The sequence below is a fragment of the Dendrobates tinctorius genome, unplaced genomic scaffold, assembly GCF_039654945.1.
Source record: "Dendrobates tinctorius isolate UK_male_01 unplaced genomic scaffold, ASM3965494v1 ptg000257l, whole genome shotgun sequence".
Taxonomy (NCBI): Eukaryota; Metazoa; Chordata; class Amphibia; order Anura; family Dendrobatidae; genus Dendrobates; species Dendrobates tinctorius.
In genome coordinates, this window is record NW_027361924.1 from 3,889,760 (window position 1) to 3,916,647 (window position 26,888).

Here is a 26,888-nt window from a genome sequence, read left to right on the forward strand (position 1 = left end):
TTTCTTTTATTTTTTTACTACTCTGAGCACTTTGTCCAGTTTTTTATCCCCTGATGGACAACCCCTTGAAGCCAATATCCTGACTGCAATATTTGGTAATATGGGCTTATACCTGAGCGGTGTTTATGTCATGGTATTACTGGGTAGATATGCCCTTCTGGGTGTCAGGAAAGCAGGGTGTTAATCTCAGTAGTTGCGACGGAGAGAATTTCTTACAAGAGGAGGCATTTTGAAAGGAAATGTAAGATTAAGAATAATCCACCCCCGTCCCCTTCGCTGTTTCACAAAACCGTGGGAATTTCGGTCATGGACAGACCGTATTGTGCAACTGTGAACAGACACACAGCTGTCCGACATGGCATTGTAATGGGACCGTATAACCATACGAATTCCCAAAATATACCAGCACGTAACCCCCTGAGTGATACATCGTAGATCTCCTAATACTAGGAGCCCCCAGACAGGAAGCAAGAGCCAGGGTATGGGATGTACAGGGGTCACACGGCCTCATTCCCGGAATTCCTGTGACAAGGACATGGAACGCTGGGACAGAGCATCTCGAGAGAGGGAGAATGGACTGTGCCTGCCTCACACTAAATGACAACTGGGGCAGAAAATGAGGGGACAGAGCTTAATAATGAAGTCAAAATAGGGCCTGGGGTTGGCTACGCTCTTCTTAACCCAAGACAAATGCCATGACAGCTTCTAATGATCTTTATGGTCACTAAGAAAACTTGATGGGAGGCAGCCTCTAGAGGAGCCACAATGGTGCCATTTTGGTGGTCACCCAGATTTCCCAGACATAGAAATGTGACATACCCTGACATCTAATCATCCATGATAGCTCCAATCTCGAGGCAGCCATAGCCCTTTAATAGTGTTGATGAGTTGGGGCAATATCTGTCCTCCCACCTCTACTCCTGCTCACTCTTTCACCAGTTACAATCTGGCTTCCGACCACATTATTAGACCGAAACTGACCTGAACTAAAGTCACCAATGACCTACCTACCACCAGAGCCAAGCGACACTACTCTGTCCTCCTCCTCCTGGACCTGTCCTCAGTCTTCCACACAGTGGACCATTCCCTCTTACTACAGACTCTCTCATCTCTTGGCATCGCAGACTTGGCCCTATCTTGAAAGATCTCACTCACCATCTCTTTAAAACTTCAACACTTTAATTGAAAAGTTATAACATCAGGTTGCAAATGTGAACGGAGTACACAAAGGACAAGAGTGGTTGTTATACAAGTACCTATTGAAGACTGGTGTGAAACGGCTGTTGTCCTCCCTGTATTCTATTCACCCCTGCAACCTGATGGTTTAACTTTTCAATTAAAGTGTTGACGTTTTAAAGAGACGGTGAGTGAGATTTTTCCTTCTATTTTTGGATGTTATGCCACTGGTTTTCCTTGAACACACCCAAAGTCTTTTGAAGGTCTGGTTCGTCTCAGCTCACGCTATAGAGGAGTGAACAACAGATGGTGCTGGCACACATCTTCTCCACATGTTGGCCCTATCTTAGATCTTCTCATACCTAACAGACCGGACATTCCGTGTCTCCTACCCACACACCTCCTCCGCATCTCGTCCCGTCGGTGTACACCAAGGTTCAGTCCTAGGGCCCCTGCTCTTCTTAATCTACACCTTTGGTTCAGCCTGGGACAGCTCATAGAGTCCCACTTCTTCAGTGTCACCTCAATGCTGATGACACACAGATCTACTTCTCTGGACTCGATATCACCTCCTTACTAACCAGAATACCACAATGTCTGTCTATTCCATCATTCTTCTCTGTTCAATTTCTAAAACTTAATATGGACAAATCAGAATTCAACGTCTTTTCCCAACCATCCCAACAGAACTATCCATCAAAGTCAATGGCTGCTCACTCTCCCCAGTCTCGCAAGCTCGTTGCCTCGGGGTAACCCTTGACTCTGATCTCTCTTTCCACTCACATATCCAAGCCCTTTCCACCTCTTGCCGACTACAACTCAAAAATATTTCTCGGATCTGCACATTCCTTAACCAAGAATCTGCAAAAACACGAGTGCATGCCCTCATCATCTCCCACCTCGATTACTGCAACCTCCTGCTCTGTGGCCTCCCTTTTAACACTCTCACACTTCTCCACTCTATCCTAAACTCTGCTGCCCAACTAATGCTACAGTCCCCCCGCTATTCCCCGCCTCTCTTCTCTGACAGTCCCTTCACTGGCTCACTATTGCCTAGAGACTCCAGTTCAAAACCCTAACCATGGCATACAAAGCCACCCACAACCTGTGTCCTCCATCTGTGACCTCGTCTCCCGGTACCTACCTGCACGCAACCTTTGATCCTCACAAGATCTCCTTCTCTACTCCCCTCTTATCTCCTCTTCCCACAATCGTATAGATTTCTCCCGTGCTTCACCCTTTCTCTGGAACTCTCTACCACAACATATAAGACTCTCACCAACCGTGGAAACCTTCAAAAGGAACCTGAATACCTACCTCTTCCGACAAGCCTACAACCTGCAGGAACCCTCGTTCCACCATACCTCCACCTCTACCATCACCTACCATATCCTCATCCATCCCTTGTAGCCATGGAATAAATGATACTATAATAATAAATAATAATATGTGATCATGCGTAAAATAAAATCCTGTATCTGGGATTCCCCCGCCCCCAACGATGGGCAGCACGGGCCGATTTTTCCCTCCCGCTCGCCCTTCAGCGTATGAGAAATTACTTCCAAATTCTGCTAATCACTAAAGCAGGATTCCCCACACACCATCTGTTTATCCTCTGCGCCAGAGCCGCTGCCACCAGGCGGGCTGGCGGGGAGATGGCATATGGGGGCACCTGTCACATACTCAATTCTACGCAAATCCTAAGAGGTCGGGATTGTACATAGGATTACTTTCCATATTCGCTGCGTGCAGATGCATGGATTTACCCCCGATATGGTGAACGGATCTGTTCTTAAAAGAAGAAATCTATATGAAAGCAGCGACAAAACATTAACATGAGTGTCTGTGGATTTAGACCACAGGGGTCTGAGATTAGGACCGGTTTGCTGTGGATTTTTTCACATTATAAGTGCCATAAATCATTTCCTAGAAAGGAAAAATACAGGGCGCATCCACTGTGTAAAATCCGTATCAAAAAACACATTAACAGAGAAAAAGGAAGGTGCTCACCTATTGGGGTTGTGAGAAAGTCACAACACCCATGAACGCATGAGAAGCAGCAGCAAGTCTGCACAGGGTCCTAGGACAAATTTGCAAAAACGGCGTGAAAGTGCAATGAAGACTGCGCTTGCTTCTGGTGGAGTACAAAAGTTCTTTATTCAGCCAACGCGTTTCCTGAGCCTACTGGATCTGCACTGATGAAGTGAGCCAGTAGGCTCAGGAAACGCGTTGGCTGAATAAAGAACTTTTGTACTCCACCAGAAGCAAGCGCAGTCTTCATTGCACTTTCACGCCGTTTTTATAAATCATTTCCTCACAATCAATGTACAATCTGTATAATAATAAATCGATATAACCTACTGTGATGACATAATCTGGTAATATATAATCCAATCGTTTACAATATGAGGATAAATAATCTGCCATCATATAACAGAGCGATCAATAATCTGGTCATAAATAATAATCAGATCCCATATAACGGACGATTAAATAAAATAATAGCAAAATAATCTAATAAAATATAATGGGGTGATAAACAGGAAATACATAATCTGGAAAATAAAATAAAAACCGCAGTAATGTAATCTGAAGAAGAATTACCTGTAAATCTAATCTAATCAGGAGGTAATGTGGTGACAGATGACACCGCACAGGGGCCTCCTCGCTTTCGATTTTTCCTCCTTGCCTTCCTGGAGCTATCATTTCTCTATTTCTTGGCCTTGTAATTTTTCTTTTTTTGTGGTGCAAACTGTAGGTTTTATTGATAGCACTTTGGGGTCCGTATGACTTTGGGGACCCCTGGGGGAGGTGAAATCACCATAAAATTGTGATTCTGCCGTTTTGAATTTTTTTTAATGTCACGAATGTTGTTTATAGATATTTATTATGCACGTTGCAGTGTCACAGCAAACATGACATTTTATTTTTTTATTTTTTTTAAGATTTTTCTAAGTTACGGTGGAAGGAAATGTGAACTTTTTTTAATTTCTAAAAAATGTTTTTAATTTTTATCATTTTTATTGGGGACTTAAACCTGCAATCACTTGATTGCTTGTAAAATAGACTTCAATTGTGTAGTAGTACAATATTGTAAAATGACGTATCGCCCTTTGAAGTCTAACAACACACAATAGATACTGTCTGCGGTAATACTGGGGTGTCTGCGGTAATACAAGGTGTCTGCGGTAATACTGGGGTGTCTGCGGTAATACTGGGGTGTCTGCGGTAATACTAGGGTGTCTGCGGTAATACTAGGGTGTCTGCGGTAATACAAGGGTGTCTGCGGCAATACTGGGGTGTCTGCGGTAATACTGGGGTGTCTGCGGTAATACTGAGGTGTCTGCGGTAATACTGGGGTGTCTGCAGTAATACTGGGTTGTCTGCGGTAATACTGGGGTGTCTGCGGTAATACTGAGGTGTCTGCAGTAATACTGAGGTGTCTGCGGTAATACAAGGTGTCTGCGGTAATACTGGGGTGTCTGCGGTAATACTGGGGTGTCTGCGGTAATACTGAGGTGTCTGCGGTAATACTGGGGTGTCTGTGGTAATACAAGGGTGTCTGCGGTAATACTGGGATGTCTGCGGTAATACTGGGGTGTCTGCAGTAATACTGGGGTGTCTGCGGTAATACTGAGGTATCTGCGGTAATACTGGGGTGTCTGCGGTAATACTGGGGTGTCTGCGGTAATACTGAGGTATCTGCGGTAATACTGAGGTATCTGCGGTAATACTGGGGTGTCTGCGGTAATACTAATTGTCTGCTGTAATACTGGGGTTTCTGCGGTAATACTGGGGTGTCTGCGGTAATACAAGGGTGTCTGCGGTAATACAAGGTGTATGCGGTAATACTGGGGTGTCTGCGGTAATACTGGGGTGTCTGCGGTAATACAAGGGTGTCTGCGGTAATACAAGGGTGTCTGCGGTAATACAAGGTGTATGCGGTAATACTGGGGTGACTGCGGTAATACTGAGATGTCTGCGGTAATACAAGGTGTCTGCGGTAATACTGGGATGTCTGCGGTATTACTTGGGTATCTGCGGTAATGCAAGGTGTCTGCTGTAATACTGGGGTGTCTGCGGTAATACAAGGTGTCTGCTGTAATAATGCGGTGACTGTGGTAATACTGGGGTGACTGCGGTAATACAAGGTGTCTGCTGTAATACTGAGGTGTCTGCGGTAATACTGAGGTGTCTGCGGTAATATTGGGGTGGGTGTCTGCGGTAATACTGAGATGTCTGTGGTAATACTGAGATGTCTGTGGTAATACTGAGGTGTCTGCGGTAATACTGAGATGTCTGCGGTAATACAAGGTGTCTGCGGTAATACTGAGGTGTCTGCGGTAATACTGAGATGTCTGCGGTAATACAAGGTGTCTGCGGTAATGCTGGGGTATCTGCGGTAATACTGGGGTGTCTGCGGTAATACTGAGGTGTCTGCTGTAATACTAAGTGTCTGCGGTAATACAAGGTGTCTGCTGTAATACTGGGGTGACTGCGGTAATACTGGGGTGACTGCGGTAATACAAGGTGTCTGCTGTAATACTGAGGTGTCTGCGGTAATATTGGGGTGGGTGTCTGCGGTAATACTGATATGTCTGCGGTAATACTGAGGTGTCTGCTGTAATACTAATTGTCTGCTGTAATACTGTGGTGTCTGCGGTAATACTGGGGTGTCTGCGGTAATACTGAGGTGTCTGCTGTAATACTGGGGTGTCTGCGGTAATACTGGGGTGTCTGCGGTAATACTAATTGTCTGCGGTAATACTGAGGTGTCTGCAGTAATACTGAGGTGACTGCGGTAATACTGAGGTGTCTGCGGTAATACAAGGTGTCTGCTGTAATACTGGGGTGTCTGCTGTAATACTAATTGTCTGCGGTAATACTGAGGTGTCTGCGGTAATACTGGGGTGTCTGCTGTAATACTAATTGTCTGCGGTAATACTGAGGTGACTGCGGTAATACTGAGGTGTCTGCGGTAATACAAGGTGTCTGCTGTAATACTGGGGTGTCTGCTGTAATACTAATTGTCTGCGGTAATGCTGGGGTATCTGCGGTAATACTGGGGTGTCTACTGTAATACTAATTGTCTGCGGTAATACTGAGGTGTCTGCTGTAATACTAGGTGTCTGCTGTAATACTAATTGTCTGCGGTAATACTGAGGTGTCTGCGGTAATACTGGGGTGTCTGCGGTAATACTGGGGTGTCTGCGGTAATACTGGGGTGTCTGCGGTAATACTGAGATGTCTGCGGTAATACTGAGGTGTCTGCGGTAATACAAGGTGTCTGCGGTAATACTGAGATGTCTGCGGTAATACAAGGTGTCTGCGGTAATACTGGGGTGTCTGCGGTAATACTGAGGTGTCTGCGGTAATACTGAGGTGTCTGCGGTAATACTGGGGTGTCTGCGGTAATACTGGGGTGTCTGCGGTAATACTGAGATGTCTGCGGTAATACTGAGGTGTCTGCGGTAATACAAGGTGTCTGCGGTAATACAAGGTGTCTGCGGTAATACTGGGGTGTCTACGGTAATACAAGGTGTCTGCGGTAATACTGGGGTGTCTGCGGTAATACTGGGGTGGGTGTCTGCGGTAATACTGAGATGTCTGCGGTAATACTGAGGTGTCTGCGGTAATACAAGGTGTCTGCGGTAATACTGAGATGTCTGCGGTAATACAAGGTGTCTGCGGTAATACTGGGGTGTCTGCGGTAATACTGAGGTGTCTGCGGTAATACTGAGGTGTCTGCGGTAATACTGGGGTGTCTGCGGTAATACTGGGGTGTCTGCGGTATTACTGGGGTGTCTGCGGTAATGCTGAGATGTCTGCGGTAATACTGAGATGTCTGCGGTAATACAAGGTGTCTGCGGTAATACAAGGTGTCTGCGGTAATACTGAGGTGTCTGCGATAATACTGAGGTGTCTGTGGTAATACTGAGGTGTCTGCGGTAATACAAGGTGTCTGCGGTAATACAAGGTGTCTGCGGTAATACTGAGGTGTCTGCGGTAATACTGAGGTATCTGCGGTAATACTGAGGTGTCTGCGATAATACTGAGGTGTCTGCGGTAATACTGAGGTGTCTGCGGTAATACTGAGGTATCTGCGGTAATACTGAGGTATCTGTGGTAATACTGAGGTGTCTGCGATAATACTGAGGTGTCTGCGGTAATACTGAGGTATCTGCGGTAATACTGAGGTATCTGCGGTAATACTGAGGTGTCTGCGGTAATACTGAGGTGTCTGTGGTAATACTGAGGTGTCTGCGGTAATACTGAGGTATCAGTAGTAATACTGAGGTGTCTGTGGTAATACTGAGGTGTCTGTGGTAATACTGAGGTGTCTGCGGTAATACTGAGGTGTCTGTGGTAATACTGAGGTGTCTGCGGTAATACTGAGGTGTCTGCGGTAATACTGAGGTATCTGCGGTAATACTGAGGTATCTGTAGTAATACTGAGGTGTCTGCGATAATACTGAGGTGTCTGTGGTAATACTGAGGTGTCTGCGGTAATGCTGAGGTGTCTGTGGTAATACTGAGGTGTCTGCGGTAATACAAGGTGTCTGCTGTAATACTAGGTGTCTGCTGTAATACTAATTGTCTGCGGTAATGCTGGGGTATCTGCGGTAATACTGGGGTGTCTGCGGTAATACTGAGGTGTCTGCTGTAATACTAACTGTCTGCGGTAATACTGAGGTATCTGCGGTAATACTGGGGTGTCTGCGGTAATACTGGGGTGGGTGTCTGCGGTAATACTGAGGTGTCTGCGGTAATACAAGGTGTCTGCGGTAATACTGGGGTGTCTGCTGTAATACTAGGTGTCTGCTGTAATACTAATTGTCTGCGGTAATGCTGGGGTATCTGCGGTAATACTGGGGTGTCTGCGGTAATACTGAGGTGTCTGCTGTAATACTAATTGTCTGCGGTAATACTGAGGTGTCTGCGGTAATACTGGGGTGTCTGCTGTAATACTGAGGTGTCTGCGGTAATACTAATTGTCTGCGGTAATACTGAGGTGTCTGCTGTAATACTAATTGTCTGCGGTAATACTGAGGTGTCTGCAGTAATACTGAGGTGTCTGCTGTAATACTGAGGTGTCTGCGGTAATACTGGGGTGTCTGCGGTAATACTGGGGTGTCTGCGGTAATACTGGGGTGGGTGTCTGCGGTAATACTGAGATGTCTGTGGTAATACTGAGGTGTCTGCAGTAATACAAGGTGTCTGCGCTAATACAAGGTGTCTGCGGTAATACTGAGGTGTCTGCGGTAATACTGAGGTGTCTGCGGTAATACTGAGGTGTCTGCGGTAATACTAGGTGTCCTGCGGTAATACTGAGGTGTCTGCGGTAATACTAGGTGTCCTGCGGTAATACTGGGGTGTCTGCGGTAATACTGAGGTGTCTGCGGTAATAAAAGGGTGTCTGCGGTAATAAAAGGGTGTCTGCGGTAATACTGAGGTGTCTGCGGTTATACTGAGGTGTCTGCGGTAATACTAGGTGTCCTGCGGTAATACTGAGGTGTCTGCGGTAATACTAGGTGTCCTGCGGTAATACTGGGGTGTCTGCGGTAATACTGAGGTGTCTGCGGTAATACTGGGGTGTCTGCGGTAATACTGAGGTGTCTGTGGTAATACTAGGTGTCCTGCGGTAATACTGAGGTGTCTGCGGTAATACTAGGTGTCCTGCGGTAATACTGGGGTGTCTGCGGTAATACTGGGGTCACGGGTGTCTGCTGTAATACTAATTGTCTGCGGTAATGCTGGGGTGTCTGCGGTAATACTAAGTATCTGCGGTAATACTGAGGTGTCTGCGGTAATGCTGGGGTGTCTGCGGTAATACTAAGTGTCTGCGGTAATACTGGGGTGTCTGCGGTAATACAAGGTGTCTGTGGTAATACTGAGGTGTCTGCGGTAATACTGAGGTGTCTGTGGTAATACTGGGGTGTCTGCGGTAATACTGAGGTGTCTGCGGTAATACTGAGGTGTCTGTGGTAATACTGAGGTGTCTGCGGTAATACTGGGGTGTCTGCGGTAATACTGAGGTGTCTGTGGTAATACTGAGGTGTCTGCGGTAATACTGAGGTATCTGTAGTAATACTGAGGTGTCTGCGATAATACTGAGGTGTCTGCGGTAATACTGAGGTGTCTGCGGTAATACTGAGGTATCTGTGGTAATACTGAGGTGTCTGCGATAATACTGAGGTGTCTGCAGTAATACTGAGGTATCTGTAGTAATACTGAGGTGTCTGCGATAATACTGAGGTGTCTGCGGTAATACTGAGGTGTCTGCGGTAATACTGAGGTATCTGCGGTAATACTGAGGTATCTGTGGTAATACTGAGGTGTCTGCGGTAATACTGAGGTGTCTGCGGTAATACTGAGGTATCTGTGGTAATACTGAGGTGTCTGTGGTAATACTGAGGTGTCTGTGGTAATACTGAGGTGTCTGCGGTAATACTGAGGTATCTGTAGTAATACTGAGGTGTCTGTGGTAATACTGAGGTGTCTGTGGTAATACTGAGGTATCTGCGGTAATACTGAGGTATCTGTAGTAATACTGAGGTGTCTGCGGTAATACTGAGGTGTCTGTGGTAATACTGAGGTGTCTGCGGTAATACTGAGGTATCTGTAGTAATACTGAGGTGTCTGCGGTAATACTGAGGTGTCTGCGGTAATACTGAGGTGTCTGTGGTAATACTGAGGTGTCTGTAGTAATACTGAGGTGTCTGTGGTAATACTGAGGTGTCTCCGGTAATACTGAGGTGTCTGTGGTAATACTGAGGTGTCTGCGGTAATACTGAGGTATCTGTAGTAATACTGAGGTGTCTGTAGTAATACTGAGGTGTCTGCGGTAATACTGAGGTGTCTGCGGTAATACTGAGGTGTCTGTGGTAATACTGAGGTATCTGTAGTAATACTGAGGTGTCTGTAGTAATACTGAGGTATCTGTAGTAATACTGAGCTGTCTGCGATAATACTGAGGTGTCTGTGGTAATACTGAGGTGTCTGTGGTAATACTGAGGTGTCTGTGGTAATACTGAGGTATCTGTAGTAATACTGAGGTGTCTGCAGTAATACTGAGGTATCTGTAGTAATACTGAGGTGTCTGCGATAATACTGAGGTATCTGTAGTAATACTGAGGTGTCTGTGGTAATACTGAGGTGTCTGTGGTAATACTGAGGTATCTGCAGTAATACTGAGGTGTCTGCGATAATACTGAGGTATCTGTAGTAATACTGAGGTGTCTGCGATAATACTGAGGTGTCTGTGGTAATACTGAGGTGTCTGTGGTAATACTGAGGTAATACTGAGGTATCTGCAGTAATACTGAGGTGTCTGCGATAATACTGAGGTATCTGTAGTAATACTGAGGTGTCTGCGATAATACTGAGGTGTCTGTGGTAATACTGAGGTGTCTGTGGTAATACTGAGGTATCTGCAGTAATACTGAGGTATCTGTAGTAATACTGAGGTATCTGTAGTAATACTGAGGTGTCTGCGATAATACTGAGGTGTCTGTGGTAATACTGAGGTATCTGTAGTAATACTGAGGTGTCTGCGATAATACTGAGGTATCTGTAGTAATACTGAGGTGTCTGCGATAATACTGAGGTGTCTGTGGTAATACTGAGGTGTCTGTGGTAATACTGAGGTATCTGCAGTAATACTGAGGTATCTGTAGTAATACTGAGGTGTCTGCGATAATACTGAGGTGTCTGTGGTAATACTGAGGTGTCTGTGGTAATACTGAGGTATCTGCAGTAATACTGAGGTATCTGTAGTAATACTGAGGTGTCTGCGATAATACTGAGGTGTCTGCGGTAATGCTGGGGTATCTGCGGTAATACTGGGGTGGCACATTCTCACAATATTCTGCTCCCATATGTCCCAAAATATTACAATAAAACAAGGATTACTATAGGTAATACCGTAAGTAAAGGTGCTGCCACGTCATGCCATGCAAAGCTCTACGCCCCACACCCCTTCACCGGCCATACAGGTGGCACTTAAAGGAGGCATCTTATGTGCCGTGACCTTTCCATGCACAATTTCTTCCTTTTGCCAACGGCAGGACGGATGCTGAATTATCAAACAAAGGATCTAGAACTTTCGTTCAACATGGGAGGCCTAAAATTCAATTCCTTTAATCCGGCATTACTTTTCTGGGGGTAGGCCCACACAGCACGATGGATTTTAGGGTTCACACGTCATGCGCATAAGGTCTTACCAGCAGACACACGCCATGTCCATTCAGACCGCAACACCCACATTTAGGCTGGGGATTAGTCATAATAATCGGGATAGATTTGATATACGTGTCAGGACTAGAGCAAAAGGCATCACACCAGCCTGGTCCAGCGGCCATGTCAGTAGTCCGGGGCCACCAGACAGGGCCCGGCAGACCGCCTCCTACCTGCGGCAATCTGATTATTATGGAAGAGGCGCTGGGGATGCCGCAGGTGGGAGGCTCTGGTCTGGTGGCCACGGACTACCGACATGGCAGCTGGACCAGGGTCCTGAGAATCCTGCTGCTCCGCTCTAGTCGGGGGGTCTTTCCTGCTGCGGATACCCCAAGCAGGCGCTGCAAAGCCAATGTGAATGCACCCTGATATAGCAGGATTAAAGGGATTTTACGTTGATCTGGATATCGGGGGTCTTGATTTTCGCATACAGGGAGGTCACGTGGAGCGGCCACAATAGGAGCCAGTCTTGGTACAATCAGCCGTTTATGAGAGCTGGCATCAGCGGGCTTCTTATGAAAAGTGGGTCTGTGTATTGATGGAGCGCTATGGGGTGGGTGGCGGATGGGAGGGGATGTGCCATGCAACTCCGCAACCGCAGCAGGCCGCCGGCCTTGCACAAGAAAGCATGCAGTAGTGCGACACACTTACCTGATAGGACATCACACATGACTGGATGGCGGGGGGTGGGTGAGACAACAGAGACACAATGAGCGAGCGCAGAGATCATCCGCCCTGTATATTATATCCTTATCGATGGGGAGTGCTGATGTCATCACATGATGGCCTCTGTGTCATTGCCGGGAAACTAGAGAGACCCCCATATAGGAGCTCTCAGCGGCCACCAACCTGAGGCTCCCGAGCTGTTGGCAAACTACAACTCCCAGCATGCCCTGACATCCCGACATGACTCTGTCCACAGATTCCCCCCCCTACAAAGCCACATAAGAATGAGTGTGCTGCGGATTCATATGTTTTGCAGCATGCTCTGATTTCCATGCAGATTTTTTTTTTCTGCTATATGTGAATGGGGTTTTAAAAATGACACGCAGATTTTGCTGCAGATTCACATGTAGATCTGGGGCAGATTTTTTTTTTCCGCGGCATATCTGCTACATCTGAACATGTCCACGGCCAAAATGGTTCACACCCGATATCCCTCCTGCTCTTGCAGGCCACATGTACTTAATTCTGCTTTGTTACGTCCCTTGCTGCATAACTAGGTAAATTTGCCGTTCAGATCTATAGGAAAGTTGGGTGCAATATCAACATGACACCCGGCATTTATTATACAAGAGTAAGTGCAAATTGCAGCAAATTCCTTCTGCCTGAGGCTAAAAAAAAAAAAAAAAAGGGAAATCCCTTGTAGTGCCGACTCTTTGAGGGATAATTATTTTCGACTTTGAAAGTTGGCCGGCAGAACGCCATTCTTCATTTCAAAAGAAGCCTAAATTGGATTATCCGGGAAAGAAAAAGCCGGAGGGTGGAGAGCAGGATTTGTGTATTTTGACACCGTATGCATAGGAATGGCGCATTACACGTACCGACGCCGCACTGATCAAACTGATTCACAACTGTATCAAAGGAGACTCCACTTATCCGGATCTTACACGACGTTCATCTCTGGAGCTGAATTCAGAATTCTGCTCATTTCCTGTTTACTGGAAAGGAGTGCGTCGTCGTGGGAAATCAAATGACAGCTGCAAAGTTAGAGCTAAAGATCTTAGTTCACATGACTGACCACAGCCTGGGATTAAATTGCTGTTTCCAAAAACAACCAGCAGAATTCTGAAAACAGCTCTGGATGTGAATGGAGAGAGGGAGCCAAAATAATTCCCCATTAAGTAAAATTGTTAAAAACTAAATGACTCTCAGGCCACAAATAAAGGCAGCCATCATCACATATACATGAGACACAAAAGCATTAAGTTCTGCCTGGGAACGACCGGCGCTCAACTAGTAATGCCTAATTTTGGGTGGAGTTTACATAAAATCCGCCCATTTTTGGCTTGGGACTGCCTCAAATTTGCTGGGATATTGTATCTGATTAATCGGCACATCCTCGGCAAATTCGTGACTATTGACAGTTATGCATAGAGCGCTCCCGTTTCCCAGCATCCCCTGCTGGTTTTAGTCTTTATATTAGGCACTAATGTAAGAAAAGGAAAAAAAAATAACTCTAATTATTTCGTAGACTTGGTGGTCACACTAGGAATCTCTCGCCCACCAGGACATATCATCATTGAGGCCTATTAGGTCACTTGTGGTTCATCTTATAAGGAAAAGACTCTAGTAACAAATGGGATTGTCTTCTGCAGGATCTTTGGAGACTATTGTGAAGTCAAAGGGGCTCAAGTAGATGATCACCTTGCATCCTGGTGGGCTAGGTTGAAAGTAATCTTAGAATCCAAGAGTGCTATTATCAGGTCAATGATAGGCCCAGAAAGTAATGCAGATACTCACATCCATGGTACGATGCTGGAGAACCACCAGATTTCCCATAGTCTTGCTCAGAGTAGCTGGTGGACAGGTTGGGCTGGCTAGATCCACGACCGAAATTGATCTGATTGTTGCTCCCGACTCCTGTGGCCACCTGAGCCATTCGCTCTTTGGTCTTAAGTGCCTGGGCCCTTTCACCCTTCAACCTCTCGTCGTCTTTCAAGAGGCTAACCAACTGTTTTGACTTTTCCCTCACGTTAATCCCTTGGTCTTTCCCGTCCCGGTCGATGTACTGGAAATCTTTGAGCGTCTGTATGGCAAATATGTTTTCCTTGCACTGGTGGGACACTCTCTCAGAACCGGTCTTGATGAGATAATCCAGAAGGGTCAAAGCTTTATAAACATGTCTCCAGTTCTTTCCGTGGTCATTGAGCCTCTTCCAGATCATGCTCATGATTTCCGAAAAAGCCACCACGTTATAGGTCAAGTCGGCAATCTCCGTCATGAGGGAACTGGAAGGACCCCAAGGATCGTTGGAGGTGGCTTCCCTAACTTTGATCTCCGCCTCTGAATAATTATTGACAATGTTCTTCATCTGTCTCCTTATGGATGAGGTCGTCATTTTTGTGTTGGTTTTAAAAAAAAAAAAAAAAAAAGCACCTTTAAAATTAAAAAAAAAAAGAAATCACAAAAAGTCTGAGATTCCTCGGGTCCTAAAGTTAAAAGCCAAGTAGGGAAATCCTCTCAAGGAGAAGTCGTCACTGTTGTTTCCACACATGACAAGAAATGGGGTCCAACTTTGGTTAAAAGCATCTCCTCAGCCAACGTACATCATGCGGTCCCAAAACCTATAAATAAAAAATAATAACTGTCATATCTGTAAAACTGAAAAAAAAAAAGAGTTCTTAATAGATTTTACAAACCAGATATCCCCTTTATGAAATACCCAACCCAAGACCTATAGAAAGGAAATAATTGGCAAATCAGTACAATTGGGTAAAATAAAAAACACCCAAATATATAAAAAAAAAATCTCTTAAAGGGGGTGTCGGGATTCACTGTCTTCAATTAGTAACCAGTGGACAACTCTACAAAGAGTGTCTCTTGCTCTGGAGGATCCAGCGTGTCCATTCGCTACATGAGCAACCCAATAAAATACCCTATTTGGGAATTCTGAGTTAATAAAGGGTGGGAAGGGTCTCCCTATTCACTATCCTATTCTTTTAACCAGTGGAGAACTCTATAAAGACTGTCTCTCCCTTTGGAGGTCTTGGCTTGCCCGATAACTTGCTGGAGAGTGCGCCCAGTGATCCCTAGAAAGAGGCTCGGCATCTCCATCATAAGTGGATCATGTTCGGCACCTACTTTCTTCAGCAGCCCTATTGACAATGAATGGAGCGGAGATCAATCATGCGCACCTCCATCATTAAGCCCTTGTTCTCGGGTTCGATGGTGGAGGGACCAGTGGTCAGACCCCCAATTTTCAGCAAGTTATCCCCCTTACTATGGATAAGATACAACCCTTTAATTGACGATGGTCTACGGTTCAGTATATTCATCTAATACCCAGTGCAGAACTTTACAAAGGGGGTCTCTCTCTCTGGAGGACCCGGCCTGTCCGTGCATAGAACGTCCCGGCAGCCCTCGAAACCAGAGAAAAATGGAGAAGTTGGAAACATGCCAGATGTTTCAGCTATAATTTTGCTATTAAAGGCATGGAGCCGCGGAGATAATTGACGGTCAAAACCCCACAACAGGAATTATTTCACGCCATTTTCCCACGTCAGTCATGTGACCCTGACAATGTCACTGAGCACCCAGAATGCACTGCTCTCTGATAACAACAAGCTGTGAGAATTAAGCTTTGGATGTGAATAGAAAAGAAAAAAAAAAAAAACTAGAAAAGTTCTAGAAATTTCCCTGAGGAGCCTTCATTCCTTTAGCTCAGAGACTCCTCTGATAACATCTACTGACATGTCTCAAGCAGACATTTAAAGGCGCACATACCGACCATTACCGGATCATTACGTGTACTCTTCTTATACAAAAGGGCAATTGTCAGACCAGGCAGATGCAATAAAGTTGTTTTTGTTGACGGCGCAAATAATAAACGACGGGCCTCATTTCTTTGCTTAAAGCATGAAAGTGTGACTGATGAGTGCAAACAGTCACTAGTTAACAGCCCTGGCCTTGTTTTTACACTTCTCGCCCATTTTGCCTCTCTACATCATCCCAAAGTAGCCAGTGATATGAATTCCTACAACTTTTATAAAGGGAACATGTCAAAAGTGTCCAGCGATGCTCTTATTTTATTCCCGCTGCTCCCCTAAGTATTGTTTTGGTTTTTATTTTTAAAAGCTGCCATACGGATCCAGAGATACAGGCCTTTTTTAGTACTACTTTGTATGGTCTTTGCCAAGGGGGAGTGGCTCACAGTATTCCTTGGGGGTGGGTCTTTAGCCTGCTCTGTATTATTACTGTGTGAGCAATGGCCCCGTTGGAAAGACTATAAAAATTAGCACTAAGAAAAAAATTTTTTTAAAAATCCTAGCATTCCCAGGGGAGCCGCGGGAATAAAATGAGAACAGAAATCGGCAAATTTTTCTCATTTTGAGAGGTCGTCAGACTGGGTAAAACGAGTGCAGGACCCGAGAGGGACTTTTACCAATGTGGCGATGCCAATTATGTTTACTTTTTTGAAAACATTTTTTTACTGGGGTTATTTAAAGATTTTACATATTTTTTATTTTGTTAACATTTTGAAAACATTTTTTTTCCTAGTTAGAGGATTTGAACCTGCAATAGTTTAATCGCTTGTTCTAAATACTATAATATTGCAGTGTATAGTAAAATGACTATGGTTGAGCTAAATAAGAGCACCAAGATGGAGGCAAGGAGCACCAAGATGGTGGCAATGGGGTCCTAATTGTCTCCCCGTGATGATTAATCAGCAGCGATCGGAGCTAGCTCTAGTCGCTGCCGTTAGCTCTTGAGGCTGCTCCATGTACCTCATCCAACACGTGACTTTCTATGTTGGGAAGGGGTTAACCCCTTTAAACGATCTTGGGCATCTTTTTTCAGACCCCTATATAGCGGGCACACACAACCGGCTGCCATGTTTATATCAATGGTCAAGGAAATGACAAAACTGGCTTATTTCAGTCTCAGAATCTTCCAGGGGGTTCACAGACAAAGCACAGGAAGTAGATTTGTGCTGCAGAAAATCGATAAAAGGGTAACTCCTGACAAAAATGTTGAATAATTAAGTAATAGCTTTATCTATGTCGGCACAAACACCTGACCCCGGGGAGAAGCTATCAAGAACCGTCCCAAAATCATAGGAAGAAGAGTGTATTGGGAACTGAAAGGGGTTTCTCCGCGTTGGACAACCCCTACTTATACTAAAGATCCCTTTATTATAGGAAGATCACAAGTGATCGCCCTCAGTGGTCAGTGGGGATTGGTGCCTGTAAGTGTTCAATTTCCCTACAGTGCCGCCACAGGTGAAATGAAGTATTGCACAGTGTCTATTGTAATAAATGAGCTGTCAATGCAATGGAGGACAAGACACGTCCTCCAGATCGAAAGATCTGCCTCAATTAACTTTTAATGCCATATTAGGGTGTAGGTTTTTTTTTTTTCTAAAGTGGACACCCCTTTTCAGAAAAAGTTGGGTGATAATCAATATGGCTTCCATGGAGGTTGTCATGAGACGGGGTGATGGAGCGATGGCCACGGCCATGTTACACCCTGAGGTTCAGAGTGATACTACAACTCTCAACATTCACCACCGGCAGTGGCAACAGGTGTCTGTCTACACGTGTCCGGCCTAAAGTTACAGTATTGTTTATTCTCCTGCGTTCCCATGTAATCCAGACAGGAAGGGGAACAAGCGACCATTGTAAAGTATCGAGGACATGCTGAATACAACCTCCAGTGTTTCATCGTGGACACAGAGAATGCTTCATGGGCCTCTGTAAATGGAGACATTCATGGGTTATTCTGCACCAAAGAAGCGGCCTTGCCTGTCTGTGAAGGCGCGGAAGACCTCCGACTCTCATAAAGACCGGGCCGGATTTATCAAAACTGTCTTATTGCCCGTTGCCAACCAGTCACAGAGCAGCTTTCTTTTCTAAAGCTGCTGGGGGAAAATGAAAGCTGCGCTGTGATTGGTTGCTATGGGCAATAAAAACAAAATCTTAGCGTTAGACGGTTTACGGCCCATAGCAACCAATCGCGGCGCTGCTTTTATGTCTAAAAAAAAAGCTGAATAAAAATAAAAGCTGTGCTGTGATTGGTTGTGATAGGCAATAAAGAACCTTAGTAATGGAAGCGTTTTGAAAACTCTGCCTCATTTTTATCAAGATTTCTGATAAATGGTGAAGATTGGAGAACCAAAAATAGGGGGTTAACTAGAAAAGAAGGAGCCCCATAAAAGGCCTCAATGCTCAACGCCATTATGCCCCCATCTCCGAACCCTATGTATAAAGGAAGGCCAACAAGACCCACTACAATAGAAGCAGTCGCTGATCCACACATATATACAGCCATATAGTGCACAGCACTCACTTCCATATGCAATATGACCCTAGTCGTCTCCAACACCAATACAGGTTGTAGCTCGCCCAATATCGCACTGTTTTTGTATGTCTGTACATTTTTTAAGCAGCTCTTTGAAAGAGAAACTTGCAGAATAGCAGAAAATATGCCGCACCCCCCCCCCCCCCCCCCCCCGTGACTATATTGTGGTCTGAAGCTGGGGTGGAGTACGGCAAATCTCATTAAATGAAGCAAAGACCTCATCTCCATGATCCTTTTGTTGTGGAAGAAGCGAGAAAAACATTTTTTCCTTGGGTTTTTTTCCTGAAACAATTGCTGCAAAAATTGCCATGCGACCTGTGATTAAGCCCCATTGGGTTCTCCAAGTTTTACGTAAAGTTTTGAGTAGCATCAGCCTTCCTAAGCTGTCTAAATGGGCACGTATAGGAAGCTGAATAAAATGACGCCCTGATGTCAGCGATCCTATGTCTTATTCCGGAGAAATCCACATTTTTCTTAATATTTAAATGAGCTGTTAAGATCTATGGGTGGGACATAGATCTCCCTCAGAATGTGCCTCCAGAGCTTATTGTAAATGAAAGGGTGAGCAGAGACATGTAATGACTGACTGTCTGCCCACATGATATACATATCTCACACTGGTAATGCTCCCTCACTTACTGTAAGCTCTGGAGGCAGACTCTATGTCCCACCCATAGATCTTAACAGCTCATTTACATACTAAGAAAAATGTAGATTTCTCGGGATTAAGACTTCAGATCGAGGATATCAAGGTGTCATTTTATTCAGTTTCCTATGACCTACATGCCCATATAGACGGCTTAGGAATGATCGGGTTGATCCTACCCACAGATTCCCTTTAATTCTATAGAACGGTTCTGCAACAACTTTCTTATATACTTTAGACCCAATTCATCATACATCTTGTACCTTTAATTAGGCAAATAAAAATGTTGCAATTCACTGACAGCAAGCAAATGATGAAAAATGGAAAATTAAAGTTTTTTTCGAGGCTCATTCCTAAGTTCTCATTGTATCAGTTATATAAAAGTCTATTGATGAATATCACCGTGTCCTAATCCGCATCCCGTTATTTTAGGGCCACTTCCCGGTCGGTGCCACCGCTCTGGTGTCTTTATAAGGACAGTCTCTTCGACTTCTGCGTCCTGTTTGGAGAGCGAAGCGAGTCATAGCAGGTTCCAGAGGCTCGCTTGTCAGCAGAGCGCCACACATTTTCTTGGTTCGCGTCCAAACACATGGAATTTATTCTGACGTAGGGATAATGTCTACAGCAGCCTGGCAGAAAACTCAGGATGTTATAGATTTAGTACAACCAGGAGAGGACCCTAAATACACTCTCGTGGCCCTCCATGATACAGCTGCTGCAACCTAAAGTTTAACACGTCATTGTGACTTGCTAGAGACCCCAACAAATTGCTAAAACGTAGGTCTAATAGCTGTGCCGCTTCGATTCTGATTGGATCTGCTCATTTCTTCTTGAAGAATGGAGCAAGAACTGTGTGGATTCATAGAAGACTTTATATTAATCTGTACACTGTGTTCACTCTGTTCTCTAAGGGAAACACATCAGAATCAAAAGAGGTACAGTTATCCAAATTGCAATATTTCGCAGAAAAATGCAACAGCCAGATGTTTGCTATCAGACAATGGTCCATTTTTTTGGGATAGTGTTTTTCACACTTTTGATTTTTATTCTTATACTGCCTCCTATACATAAGAATATAACTACTATAATACTGCCCCCTATGTACAAGAATATAACTACTATAATACTGCCTCCTATGTACAAGAATATAACTACTATAATACTGCCCCTATGTACAAGAATATGACTACTATAATACTGCTCCCTACGTACTAGAATATGACTACTATAATACTGCCCCTATGTACAAGAATATAACTACTATAATACTGCCCCTATGTACAAGAATATAACTACTATAATACTGCCCCTATGTACAAGAATATGACTACTATAATACTGCTCCCTACGTACAAGAATATAACTACCCCTTTTTATACCCCTTTTACCCCTTTTATAAGATTTTTATTCTTATACTGCCTCCTATACATAATAATATAACTACTATAATACTGCCCCTATGTACAAGAATATAACTACTATAATACTGCCCCTATGTACAAGAATATAACTACTATAATACTGCCCCTATCTACAAGAATATAACTACTATAATACTGCCCCTATGTACAAGAATATAACTACTATAATACTGTTCCTATGTACAAGAATATGACTACTATAATACTGCTCCCTGCGTACAAGAATATAACTACTATAATACTGCCTCCTATGTACAAGAAAATGACTACTATAATACTGCCTCCTATGTACAAGAATATAACTACTATAATACTGCCTCCTATGTACAAGAATATAACTACTATAATACTGTTCCTATGTACAAGAATATGACTACCATAATACTGCTCCCTATGTACAAGAATATAACTACTATAATACTGCCCCTATGTACAAGAATATAACTACTATAATACTGCTCTCTATGTACAAGAATATAACTACTATAATACTGCCCCTATGAACAAGAATATAACTACTATAATACCGCCTCCTATGTACAAGAATATAACTACTATAATACCGCTCTCTATGTACAAGAATATAACTACTATAATACTGCCCCCTATGTACAAGAATATAACTACTATAATACTGCCACTATGTACAAGAATATAACTACTATAATACTGCCCCTATGTACAAGAATATAACTACTATAATACTGCCACTATGTACAAGAATATAACTACTATAATACTGCTACTATGTACAAGAATATAACTACTATAATACTGCCCCCTATGTACAAGAATATAACTACTATAATACTGCTACTATGTACAAGAATATAACTACTATAATACTGCCCCCTATGTACAAGAATATAACTACTATAATACTGCCCTGTTATGAATGAGTCACCGTAGGAGGCAAAAACAAAAATACTAGCCAAGTCCAGAAAACCAGAGAAGTTGGCAGCTATCAGATTACAGACCCCTGAACCTATCAACAACAACTAGCAGTAGCCGTGGGGGGTTCCTACGGTGCCCTAGACCCCTCGATCACAGCCGGAGAACTACACAGCCCAAAGACAGAAAGGGAAATCTAAACTGCCCCAGAGCAGACCCCAAAGCAATAGGCAGCCCCCAACAGATAATGACGGTGAAGCAAGATGAAAAAACACTCACACAGATAGAAAGACAGGCTGAGCAAAAGATGGGGCCCAAGCTAACTACACAGGACAGGACAGAAAAGCTGCTGTCTGTAATCCGCCAAAACCCCATCAAAACAAGAGCCAACAGCTGATAGGGAAAAAAAACCCTGAAGACGCTAGGCTTCAAAAAGACTACATCAGCACTCAGGTATCCTCTGAAGACAGAGTAAAAAGGAATTCAGCTCACCCCTGCAGGGAATGGCAGAAATCCAGAAAAACAAGGAAAAACAAAACCAAAACGCAAAAGGCAGAGCAGAAAACCTAGCCTTTGAGGAGCAGGAACCAGACTGGTCTCCCAGAATCCCTCAGAGAGATCACCAGCAAGGCAGAAGGGCGTCGGCTGCCTTATATCCAGTCAGCAATTCCCATCACCCAGTCATCATCATCCTGCCCAGATGCTTGGTAATCAGCCTCACTACCTTCCTTCACCAGAAGAGGGAGTTCATCAGACCTCAATGGTGAAGGGGAAAATGAACTCACAACACTGCCCCATGTACAAAAATATAACTACTATAATACTGCCCCTATGTACAAGAATATAACTACTATAATACTGCCCCTATGTACAAGAATACAACTACTATAATACTGCTCCCTATGTACAAGAATACAACTACTATAATACTGTCCCCTATATACAAGAATATAACTACTATAATACTTCTCCTATGTACAAGAATATAACTACTATAATACTGCTCCTATGTACAAGAATATAACTACTATAATACTGCCCCGATATACAAGAATATAACTACTATAATACTGCTCCTATGTACAAGAATATAACTACTATAATACTGCCCCTATGTACAAGAATATAACTACTATAATACTGCCCCTATGTACAAGAATATAACTACTATAATACTGCTCCTATGTACAAGAATATAACTACTGTAATACTGCCCCAATATACAAGAATATAACTACTATTATACTGCCCCCTATAGACTAGAATGTGTACTAGTTAGATATTAATGGCATATATAAGAATATGGCAGGAATAAGTAAACCAGAATTCTACTTTACACTCAGACACTTTTTATTTTCATTTCTAGTCGGCACAGTGGGACAAATATTTAGCATATGATAGTGTGAGGTGTTGAAGGTTTTTGCTCTTGTTATTCTGGGAATCTCTTTTTGAAACACTGAACTAGTTGGATCACAAATATATAAACCAAGTGACGAAGAGATGTGTATAACATGCTCTCCTCTGTGTACCTTTACCAGTCAGGCTGTGCAATGTCTTTCCATGTTTTTTCATTAATGAACATGATCAGTATATCATCACGGTGCCATGATTACTTTCCGTGACGTCTGACAGGTTGCCGGGCAGCGTAACTTCAGCGCCTTTTTAAATCCAGAACCCTATTATGTGTTCTCAATCTCCAAACTAAACTGCACATAAGTAAAAGAAAAAAATCTGCTCATATACATGGAAAATCCAAGGGATCGGAATTATTTTTACATGCTAACAGCATCTATGGAGGAGCATGAATAGGACTCCAGCAATCTTCTCTATATGTGAAAATATTATAGATACACACATCCAAGCTACATATATGATAGGGTTGAGCAAAGAAGATTCCCTGGACCATGGCACAGCGAATGTAGACACATTGGACTTCTTTTGGGGTTGTTAGGCCAGATCTGCATCCTGCAATTTGTTTTGCTCAACTTTAATATATTAACAAGAATTATGTGTTGCATGCCTAAATGGTGTGTTCACTAATGACCACTATGTCACATGTAACACCTATCAACAGTAACAGTTGTACCCCACTTTCTACATACATTACTGATCCTGAGTTACATCCTGTATTATACCCCAGAGCTGCACTCACTATTCTGCTGGTGCAGTCACTGTGTACATACATTACATTACTGATCCTGAGTTACATCCTGTATTATACCCCAGAGTTGTACTCACTATTCTGCTGGTGCAGTCACTGTGTACATACATTACATTACTGATCCTGAGTTACATCCTGAATTATACCCCAGAGCTGCACTCACTATTCTGCTGGTGCAATCACTGTGTACATACATTACTGATCCTGAGTTACATCCTGTATTATACCCCAGAGCTGCACTCACTATTCTGCTGGTGCAGTCACTGTGTACATACATTACATTACTGATCCTGAGTTACATCCTGTATTATACCCCAGAGCTGCACTCACTATTCTGCTGGTGCAGTCACTCTGTACATACATTACATTACTGATCCTGAGTTACATCCTGAATTATACCCCAGAGCAGCACTCACTATTCTGATGGTGCAGTCACTCTGTACATACATTACATTACTGATCCTGAGTTACATCCTGTACTATACTCCAGAGCTGCACTCACTATTCTGCTGGTGCAGTCACTGTGTACATACATTACATTACTGATCCTGAGTTACATCCTGTATTATACCCCAGAGCTGCACTCACTATTCTGCTGGTGCAGTCACTGTGTACATACATTACATTACTGATCCTGTACTGATTGTGAGTTACCTCTCAGATGAGAGTATTTAATACAAGACTCATAAGAAATGTCATTGTACAGAGGACAATCCTCCTGGGCTTACATCTCCTTGGTGCTTTACTGACACAAGAAACCAAGACGCGCAAACATTGTATCTTGGTAGCTTTAAGATAAAAGAAAAACACAGCTGAGATCTCACTAGTGCTGCATGGGTGCAAATCTAGCCACTAGCCATAAAAGACCTGCCAGAGATAGATACTTGGGGAATACCGTATGTTGAAAGATATATATATATATATATATATATATATATATATATATATATATATATATATATATATATATATTCTGTTGCTATGGCAGTAATATAAATATATAATTATCACCACAGTAGTTGCCATCACTGGGGAACAAAGGACACCATCTGCACAAGGTCTGTATGCTCTTTTGGAACTTTTACAACTTTCCTTCAAGTTCTGTGGTACCTGTAATGGATGACATTAATTGTCAGCCAGCTGAGCCACCCCTTCCTACCCAACAATCCCTACATCTGCCCAATGTTTACAACCCTCACGTGTGTTGCAAATCACAATCCGGAGTGAGGCGTACTTTTAAAAGATACAACACCCCAAAAAAATTCCTCTTGTGCGCCGCAGATGCCATCCCTTTTATGCTATAGATTACAAGCTAAAGAAAGACATTGCGTGACAACCATAGCAACCCCCCCCAAAAAAAAAAGTTTGGACTACGAATATGAAGTAGATTTGCCTAGCCCACAGAGGGTTAATGAGTTCCAAAAAGCCATATTTCTAAAAGTAAAGGGTAAAATAAAAAGAGGGTGAACCATGCCCACCCAATGAGAAGACCCTGCTAACAATACTGCCATCACCAAGGAATAAGTGCTGCCACAAGCTAAACTTCCTGCATGCAACCTCCCCCCAACCCCAGGCTCTGAGACACTCCAGGGAAGAAAAGGGTACAAGCCTGCAAGACCCTAAAGCGTTATGGTACCCACCAATATATGTAATGTATACATCTAAAAAGGAGCAGCGGTCTTCATCTGGCATTGAAGGTGGGCAACCGATGCCATTTTCTTGGGTAGGGGCAAGTGGCATAGAATTAGGGTAGAAGTTGCAGAGGTAACAGTGCATCCAGCACAAACAGTTCACTGTGCCAGGAGGTATTTTAGGGAGGGAAGGATATTTTAACAAGCTCTGAGTTACATGCCAGCATACTCTGCCCACTGGAATTCTTCAGATGGAAGGGCATGGTGCAGAGAGGGAAGGCCCTGCATGCAACTTACTAGAGGAAGGGAGAGAAATACAATGAAGATACAATGTATCACTACAGAAATAATAAACAAGGATGGAAGAGGAGGGGGGCAACCTCACCCCCTAAAGAAGAGGCCTCTTCATCCAGACAGCTCGTGCAACAGGCCCCTGGGCATCAGCAGGGTGGGAGAGGGCCCACTCCTTCCCCCATACCTGCATATAAACACCCCCCAACCCACACACCCTAATAAAGGAAAAGCCCCCCACAACTCACCCCACTGGACTCTCTCCTTCCTATTGGGGTCTTCTCTGTGCCAAGCAAGGGTCTCCTGTGACTGTGTACAGAGGGGGCAGGGAGGGTGCTCCTCTCCCCCCACCCCTCTCAACTCAGGGGGAGACCTCAGAGGGTCACTGGTTAGGAGGGATCGGGTGTCTATTGAGCCCCAGACGGGCGGCAGGGAGATGTGAGGCAGCCAGGGAAGGATGAGGGGTGGAGAGAAGCGAGGAGGAGGGAGAGAAACAAGAGCCTGCAAGGAAGGGAGGGGAAGAGCAGGGAGGAGGAAGGGAAAGCAAGTGCTCAGGGGTCCTAATTCCATACACCCCCCTGGGGTGCCAGTCATACTGTGCTGTTACTAGGTATCAGCTCACATGGGCTGCTCTGCAGATAAACTTGATGCATTGTATATAGTGAGGCTGCAGAGCATTGCACATGGCCTTGTGGTGTCACAGAGGATTATAGAAGTGGGGCTGTGACACTGCAGAAGGAGAGATATTCTGGAAATGCAATGCCTTGTGACAGCGCCTTGTAGGGCACCAGTGGCATGCCAGCTGTCCTGGTACTGCCAAGTCTGAAACTGCCCATGCACCCAGAGAATGTTTGACAATTGTTGCATTATGTGACTATTATCGTGTTCTAAACCGTAATCATCATCGTAATGGTCATCTCATGGGACGATGCCTCAATATCTGGGTGGGGCACAAAGGGAAATTACTGTACAAGGCGGTGGTAGAGTAGATAGGGGGATGCCAGTGGGGTACCAACAAACCACTCCGTAGGGTATTACATGTTGTGATGGTGTGATATGCTATGTGGATGTCATTTTTTGTATATTCCTATTTTTATATTTCAGTTATTTTCATAGTGTTTTTCTTATTACATTGTAAGTCTACAGCCTCACTGTATCTGTCTCTTGATGACCCCCATGTAGTGCATTAATCCCTAAGGCCCTTTGTTCTCCTCTGGGAGGTCTGGAAACCGCCTCAACTTGTTTGACTTTCCCTGGACAAGTAAGGGGGTCGGGGGAGAACAGGGGCTGGGCAAGTCAGTTCCGGTGTGGACAGGATTGTGTAAAGACTGCATTTCAGAGAGAAGAACCCATTTTATCCTCTGGTGCAAGAGTTTTGGAATCTCGTTTCCCTGGACATTTTATCCTGTTACTGG

At 44.0% G+C, this 26,888-nt stretch overlaps 1 protein-coding gene across 3 annotated transcripts in view; it reads right to left on the bottom strand.

The window, feature by feature from the left end:
- EPN2 (epsin 2) overlaps positions 1-25,921 on the bottom strand; it is a 44,550-nt gene extending 18,629 nt beyond the window's left edge. Inside the window, exons 1-2 of one of the 3 annotated variants that reach the window (XM_073558462.1) lie at positions 25,722-25,921; positions 13,876-14,699 (exon numbers count right to left, since the gene is read on the bottom strand). In XM_073558462.1, coding sequence (XP_073414563.1) covers positions 13,876-14,473 — 598 coding nt within the window. In that variant the 5' untranslated portion in view covers positions 14,474-14,699; positions 25,722-25,921. The remainder of the gene's footprint in view (positions 1-13,875; positions 14,700-25,721) is intronic. The other 2 variants (XM_073558461.1, XM_073558463.1) reach the window with 2 other exon arrangements.
- Between the last annotated feature and the right edge of the window lie 967 nt (positions 25,922-26,888).